This window comes from Equus przewalskii, chromosome 9 (assembly GCF_037783145.1).
Source record: "Equus przewalskii isolate Varuska chromosome 9, EquPr2, whole genome shotgun sequence".
NCBI lineage: Eukaryota > Metazoa > Chordata > Mammalia > Perissodactyla > Equidae > Equus > Equus przewalskii.
Window position 1 is genome coordinate 81,366,048 of NC_091839.1, and position 7,742 is coordinate 81,373,789.

General features: G+C 45.0%; 1 protein-coding gene across 3 annotated transcripts in view; it reads left to right on the forward strand.

Annotated features, from left to right (window-relative positions):
* PDE7B (phosphodiesterase 7B) overlaps positions 1–4,317 on the forward strand; it is a 293,310-nt gene extending 288,993 nt beyond the window's left edge. For all 3 annotated transcript variants that reach the window (XM_008528280.2, XM_070559383.1, XM_008528288.2), the window contains one exon: positions 634–4,317. In XM_008528280.2, coding sequence (XP_008526502.1) covers positions 634–857 — 224 coding nt within the window. In that variant the 3' untranslated portion in view covers positions 858–4,317. The remainder of the gene's footprint in view (positions 1–633) is intronic.
* Positions 4,318–7,742: the final 3,425 nt, after the last annotated feature.

Genomic DNA, 7,742 nt, shown 5'->3' on the forward strand with positions numbered 1-7,742 from the left:
AGTCTAATATCAAACGACCTCATCTAGTCGTTAAAGCAGGACTTTGATGCAGGTGAAAATCCGTACCGAAGACAGAGGAACTTTTCTTTACCTGCACTTAGTCGTCTAACATAATTGGAAGTAAGACAACACTATGAACAATACTTCTGCAAGAACATCCTATGGGGTCAACGTGCCATCCTTCAGAGGGTCTAAATCAGTGACCTGCCCTCGCTGATGTCATTGCCCTCCCCCCACCACGACCCTCCTTAGCCCTAGTACCGACTTTATTTTACTTTTTTGTTCATATGTCTTTCTCCCTTCTCAAATAATAACAGTTAGTAGTTATTGTGTTTACTATGTGCCAGAAGCTTCCTAAGCATGTCATGTGTGTTAAGTCCTTTCACTGTCCTAACAACCCTGTGCATTTGGTACGCTTCTTAGCTCCTTTTTACAAAGGAGGAAACCGAGGCACAGAGAGGTTAAATGTCAAGCCCAAGGTGACATATCTTATGCTCCCAAGTTGAGAGTGGGGACCCCATCTCGTTTGCCTTCGTGTCCCTGGGCCGAGCGCACGGTGGCCCCAGCCGCCTGTGGGGAGGAACAGTGCGTTCTACTGTCCTCATGATCATGCGTTTGGCCCTCCCGTTCCAGGTTTCATGACCTACATCGTGGAGCCCCTGTTCCGGGAATGGGCCCGCTTCACGGGAAACAGCGCCCTGTCAGAGAACATGCTAAGCCATCTCGCACACAACAAAGCCCAGTGGAAGAGCCTGTTGCCCAAGCCGCACAGAGGCGGCAGCGGAGGCGGCCCGGACCTCGCAGGCCAGGGGGCTGAGAAGGAGGAGCAGACTGGGACCAGAGGGGACACCCCCTAGTGCCAGCCAGGCCTGCCCCCTGCTCTGCACACCGAGAGGCTGGGCACCTCCTCGAGCAGAGGCCTCCAGGGAGGGGAGAAGCCCTGAGGGGTTCCTGCCACCAGCCCAGCCGCTCTCTGGGTCTCCCCCGGGGGCTCTTTGTGACGCCACCCTCCTCATCCTCACCTGCCTCCCTCCTTTGTCCAAGTGTACAGAAGCCATCCGCCACCTCAGTCGTCACCTCAGCATTAGCTGCCGAAAGGAGCAACTGCATCCAGCCACGTGGGAGCTGAGTCCAGGAGCAGCTCGCCCTGCGAGGAGGGGATCGGGAAGTGGGAGGGAGGTGCTTCTGCCGTGTCCCCAGGGCCTGGGTCACACAGGACGGGCAGCAGCTCCTCAGTCTGGAGCACCTTCGCGTTTGCCGTCTGACTGCTGATCTGCGTGACAAAAACACCAGCATATTTGGAACTCCAAGGATATTGGTCTTAAGTGCCAGCGCACAGATGAGAGTGTGAGAGAAAGTAACTTCTATTTTAATAATAATTATTATGATAAAAATAATAATAAATCTTTTTAACTTTTCTATTGTATGCACTAGACAATGGATCTAAAACTTTGGGCTAAGATCGCTCAGTGCACCCAGGCCGGAACAGGGGGGGTCATTGCTTTGTTACTGACGTTAGGCCACTTTGGGGCCGAGATCTGCGTCTTCTCAGTTCCAGAAACCACGTGTCCCACCCCATCCGAGGGAAGGTGCTGTACAGTTCATTCCTTTGCACCCTTAGCCGATCCGTCTTTTATCAGTAACTCAGATTCAGCGACATGTTTCTATCCACACTGTACATCTTCTGTAGATAACAGCGCTACTGAACCCCAGGCCAAAATCCGTGAGTGTGGTGGGGTCGCTACCTGTATAAACAACGGCACTGTGAACAGATACTGTTAGTTTTCATACAAGAGAAGGCGTTTGTAAATATGGTCTAGAGTTTATTAATATACTATTGTTTGCAGATAAAGGCCTTAACTTTAAACGTCTTTCATCCTCTGGAAGCTGCCCAACTTGAATCCTCACAGATGTCCTTCTCAACTGCCTTCCACGTCCATCTTCCTGCTTTCCAGCTAAGGTCACAAAACAAACTGAATAAAGTCTTTGAGGAACTCTCGTGGGAACTCCACGTGCATTCCTCTTGAGACCGTAGTGTTTACTCTACGGCACAAGGAGCGTGTCCTCAGACTAACGAGACCCTTCCAGCCAGCCGGAAGGCCTTTCCAACACAGCAATGTTGCACACGGCTCTAACAAGCCAGCTGATGAGTTCGTGTGTGTGTGACTCTTGTCATGGACGTGGCGGTGTATCAACCTCGAAGGTAGACATAGCAGGTCTCACATGCCTTCTGTGACCCTGTCATCTAAGCGTCAGGGAACTCCCCTGAGCCCCCACCCCACTTTCGTCTGCTGTGGCTACAGTACCAAAGCACCTTTGACTTATGGTTGGCATGCATTTCTTTGGTGTTGATAGTAACTGGATTTTTCTTTCTCCTTCATTTCATGTGAACAACTACCCAACTGTTTAGCTGAAGTTAACATTATTTAAGCAAAGAAAATATTTCAGTTTTCTGACAGAATTTGCCTTCCTGGCAGGTCATTGTGGTCAATTACGGCTCCAGAGTCAAGTTGGGATTTTGTTGTCATTTTGTCTGCAGACACTTGGCTGGAAAATCGATTGGTTGCAGCATTCTCTAGTCAGCTAAACTGTGCGTTCAACCTTTTCTCTAGAAGTTAGATGAAAATTGGTGGGGCCTCTTTCTTTTTACCTTAAACGATGTGGTAATGGGAGAATGATCTGATCATTTCTGCCACTGCCAAGCTGGTTCATGAGCCGAGAGAATGACAGCTAACACTCACTCCCTAAGTGTAACTGCTTTTTTTTTTTCCTCCTAACATACAAATGGAATGTTCAAAACTTGACTGGATTGTAATAAGTTCCTGTAGAGAGACTGAGGCTGGCAGGGTTAAGGCTTAGGGGAAATTTTGGAAAGTTGGTTATATTTTCATTAAAGTAGGAGACATTGTCAGATGGTACTAAAGAAAGTGTGAAAACCTCAGGAAATGGATGGACAATAATTCAAAATTGTTGATGTGGGTAAGAAGGGAAGTTGTGAAAACTCAGCACTAACTTTGTTCTTGTTTCTCTGTAACAACTCTGAACTGACACACGAGTCTTTATTGCTAAAACACTCTGAAGCTCTCTGCTTGGTGAGGCCCCACAGAGGACATGTTGAATGTATTCCTGCTTCCAAACCTCTCTTATTTCGGTTTGTGATGCAGACAGGGCTTTGGGGCTGTCTATTTAATGTACATGAGGTCAACTCAAGGACAGCCATTCCCGGAGACAATACAGTAGAGATAAGATGGAAGATGATAGTTTAGCTAATGGGGCCTTTACCTTGAGTTTAGGAAATAGACTTTGTTTAAATTATATTTATATCATAACTTAAATAAGATTGGGATGTTTTTAGTAGTTCCAAGTTTATAGGACAAAAGGGTTTATGTTACAATCAGGTCTTGAAGAAGAGCTCACAGAGAAGACTACCGAATATCCAACAGTCAAGCTTATGAAGCAGCTACTAGTACAATAAAAATCTGAAGTAAAATGAGACCTCGTGCGTAAACCAGATGCATCTGTGTCTTTCTTTCAACCATCTGGAGATTTCTTGAGTTCTTTGCTTTTTGGCAAAAAAATAAAAAAGAAAGAGAATGTGAAAACTGTTTTTTCTTGCCTACTTGCCTACTAGTGGCTCTCTTGCAATATTTCCACGGAAGGAATCCAATTACTAGTTAAGACACAGCTATTGGACGCCCACGGACTTCTCACCTTCTTCTTCTTCTAGTCCATGCACCATCAATAGCTGACCGATCAAGTTCAATTCTTTCATTGCCTGAGAAGAAAGGTATCAAAGGGCTATTTTCAGTAAGCGAAAGGTAGAGTCAAAATCAAGTTAAGAGAGAGAGACTATATATCACTGCCAGGCCTGATGGGAAAGCCTGTTTTTCGTTTTCACAGCGTCCGTGAGCAGTCAGAACCTTGCTCACGGAGCCCTGACCTACCCACAACTCCCAGCTGGGCTGAGCGAACCCCGGCTCCACCTTGACCTGCTTAAGGCCTCTCGCAGAGGACGTGGAGCGTGTCCCGCAACACAGTCTACAGACAGCGCTTCCTACAAACAGACTCGTTTTGTAACCTTTTCTCGTGTTGATTCAGATCTGCTCACTGATTTGAAAACTGGTTATGAGCTTGTATCTCACTGTATTTCTTATGCTTTGTTCTTTTAAGCAAACCCTTAAAATTGTGCTGTTTTGTGTACACAGGTGAGATTTGGGAAAAAAAACCATCTTGTGAGTTTTTGCTCAAAATGCGGCCTAAATAGCCATTGGCATGTCTAGATAAACAACTAAAAATAAAGATAATTTCTTAAGAATATAACAATATGTTAATATCCTGATTCTCACCAGATAACATGTTACCAGCCAACCAATAGGATTCAACAAAAATGACCCACTGCTCAGGAGAGGGAAAGAGCACAGATGCAGATGTGGTCCAGGTGACTCCTGCCACCAGGGGCTGCAGAAATAGCCACATCTGTGAAGGCATCACTTCCAGTTAGTCCCAAGTTAGAGAAAGAGGGCCACCGTTCAGCTGTGCATTTCCCCTGAGTCCTGATCTTTCTCTGACTCACATTTGTCAAACTCATCTGTGAACGGGAATGAGGTACAATGTTTTAGGTTCTGAAAACATAGCAGACTCAAATCAAGAACCACGTGTTCAAAACATGGTTTTACATTTCAGGATTACAAGCCACCAAGAAGAGCAGAATAGTTCAGGCAGGACAATTGAATGTCCTAAATCTATCTGGAAATAAAGGAGAAAAAATACCGTTCATGTTTCCCAGAAACAGCCTTGTATCTTTACATATTCTGCTCGTATCCATTTTATTAAGATTTATATTCAGAATCTCACTAATTCCTTAATGCCTTCCCAGTGCCTGAACACAAAGCCACTGTTTCATTTATGGGCATTCTAGGTCATAAACTCAAAATCAAAAGTAAGACCCCAGTAGTACTCTCAGTAAAGGTCAGACATGACTTTCAAACGTAGCCGGGAACCTAGCTGAAGCGTCACCAAACAGGCCAGGCCCATGGCAGCAGCTGAACTTCAATCCAACAAATACTGGTTTAGGATCCACTATATGCCAGATGTTGTGCTAGATATTTGGGATATAAAAAGACCCAGGCCCTCCAGCAGCCTTCAGACTTGCGTCAGAGACTGGTGTTACCAGTGAACACTTCACGAGAACGCTGGAGAACATCTGTGAGGACTCAAAGGCAGGTAAAGCTCCCTCCTGGGGTACAACCCAATAGAAAGCAGAGGAACTTTGGAGACAGAAGTGGGTTCCAATCTTGATTCTGTCACTGACTTGCTCTGCGGCGTCAGGGACGTTACTAAACCTGTGTAAAATTATGTCCAGACCATAACATCATTTACAGTATTGTTGTGGCAGCTAGATGAAGATTCCAGAGGGAAAGCACAAGCAACTGTCTGGGACGTGGTAGGCTTTCCGTAAATACTAGTTCTCTCCTCTTAAATTACAAGAAGCTTGGCAAATAGCCCTTCACACATGGGTAAGAATGGGGAGAATATATGAGAAAAATGCTGGTGATTTCATATTAAGAAGTCAAACTCATTTTTACATTTTTTTAACAGATGGGTTGATTTATGTACTTATTTATTACAAACTTGGGTAAAAGATTACCCCTGCAATCCGTTGGTCACGTGAAGGTTCTGCCTCAGCTATAGCCTAGGTTTCTGTTTAGTCTCTATATTCTAGCGTAGAAGATAGGATATCTGTTGTTGGCAGTTCTGTCAGAAATTTCTGTGAAGGCAACAGCTCCTAGAAACAAGATGAGAGTCAATTGTCTCCTTCTTTCTGGCTGGTAATAGCTCTGGACCTTTCTGGTCCTCTGTGTCAAGCCCTGAAAGGTGTCTGGGCTTTCACAGGCTCTGCGGGAGCAGGCGTGGGTTGGTGCCTCAAGGATGCGCTTGGTTCACTCCACTCACACCATTCCACACACATTCTCAGCTGATGCCTGCTGTGTGTCCTAGAGCCTACTGTGTGTCCTAGAGCCTGCCGTGCATCCTAGAGCCTACTGTGTGTCCTAGAGCCTACCATGTATCCTAGAGCCTACCGTGCGTCCTACAGCAGGACAGAAAGCAGAGGCTCTTCTTAACCTCCTGTCGCAGAATGGAGAGGACCCAGTCCTGCCTCCGTGGGAATGAGATGGACAAACATTTGAGTGATGACTAAACAGGGAGCTTTGAGGGGCTTTTTTTTTTTTCAATTCAGCCAGAGAGATTATTAGAAAATATTTAAGTTTTAGCTGATATGGTTTGCAGATGCATGGTTGCCTTGCTTAGTCATCTAAGCAAAGATGTATCTTGGATTCAATTGCCTGAAATGCTTTAAATTCTGGTATTGCAAGTGCCGATTTAATCTTCAGTAATTTTTTTCCCTTTTAAGGAAGCAGTGTGGGAGAGCTTTAAAAGTGTGGGCTTTGGAGTCAGACAGACCAGAATTCAAATCCCTCATTATCACTTGCTGTTAACCCCACCACTCAGCTAATTTAATCTCTCTGAGTCTCCATTTCCTCATGTAGAACGTGAGAGTAACCCCCACCTCCCAGAGTGGTTTTGAGGTCAACATTAGAGAACAGACATGAAACACACAGCATAGTTTCTAGCAAAAACAGGATACTCGACAAATGTAAATTCCTCCGTCATCTAAAGAAAAAAATCTACAGGGTGGGAGTTGGGCTACTTCTTTTTCCTTCCCTAGGCTGTACAATTTTTCTGCTAAAGAAAACGCGAGACTTATTAACAGACACTGAGCATGCTTATATCTACAGGCGGCCAGCTTGATCGTAAAATGATCCTCATAATATGGACAAAATACTGTAAAAATTGATTACAGAAAGAAGACCGTGCTCTGGGTTACTAAGGATACACTGATAAGACCGTGGACAAATAAGGGACTATCTTTTCTGATTTTAAAGTAAATACTCCTCAGTCCAGCAGAGAGAACCAGTTTTATCTAAGCCTCTCCTAGACTTGGTGATAATACAGCCCTGGCTGGAGAGAAATGTCAGTTACAGAAGCAAAGCTTAATAACCTGTCAGGTTTTCGTGAATTCCACTCAGATCCTACAAACCCTATCCACAGAGGTTTCCAGGAGCCATTCCCCTAGTAACTTCATCAGATCCTTTCTGGCCACTGACAGCAGAGGCAGAGAAGTCAAGGGTGGCCTCTGCAGATAGATGACCCTAAAATAGATTCTATCCTTCTGAACTAACATTTTCAAAATTGCTTAAAAACGTCTGTGCCAAAAGATGTTTGTTAAGTATTCCCTGGGGGAAAAAAATGGCTCCATAGCCAAAGAAGTTGGAGAAACAACAGATTAAAAGCATGGGTTTTGGGGGCGGCCCTGCGGCAAAGTGGTTAAGTTTGTGTGCTCAGCTTTGGTGGCCCAGGATTCGCCAGTTTGGATCCCAGGTGTGCACTTACCCACTGCTCATCAGGCCGTGCTGTGGCAGTATCCCACATAGAAGAACTAGAATGACCTACAACTAGGATATACGACTATGTGCTGGGGCTTTGGGGAGAGAAAAAAAAGGAAGATTGACAACAGATGTTAGTTCAGAGTCAATCTTCCTCACCAAAATAAAGCATAAAGCATTGGCCTAAAAATTAAAAAATTAAATTTAAAAAAGCCCAGCTTTCTCTCCTGCATGCTTCTCAGAGCCTGTCGTATGCTCATGTGCATCTCCAACGAGAGGACATGGACGACATCGTTT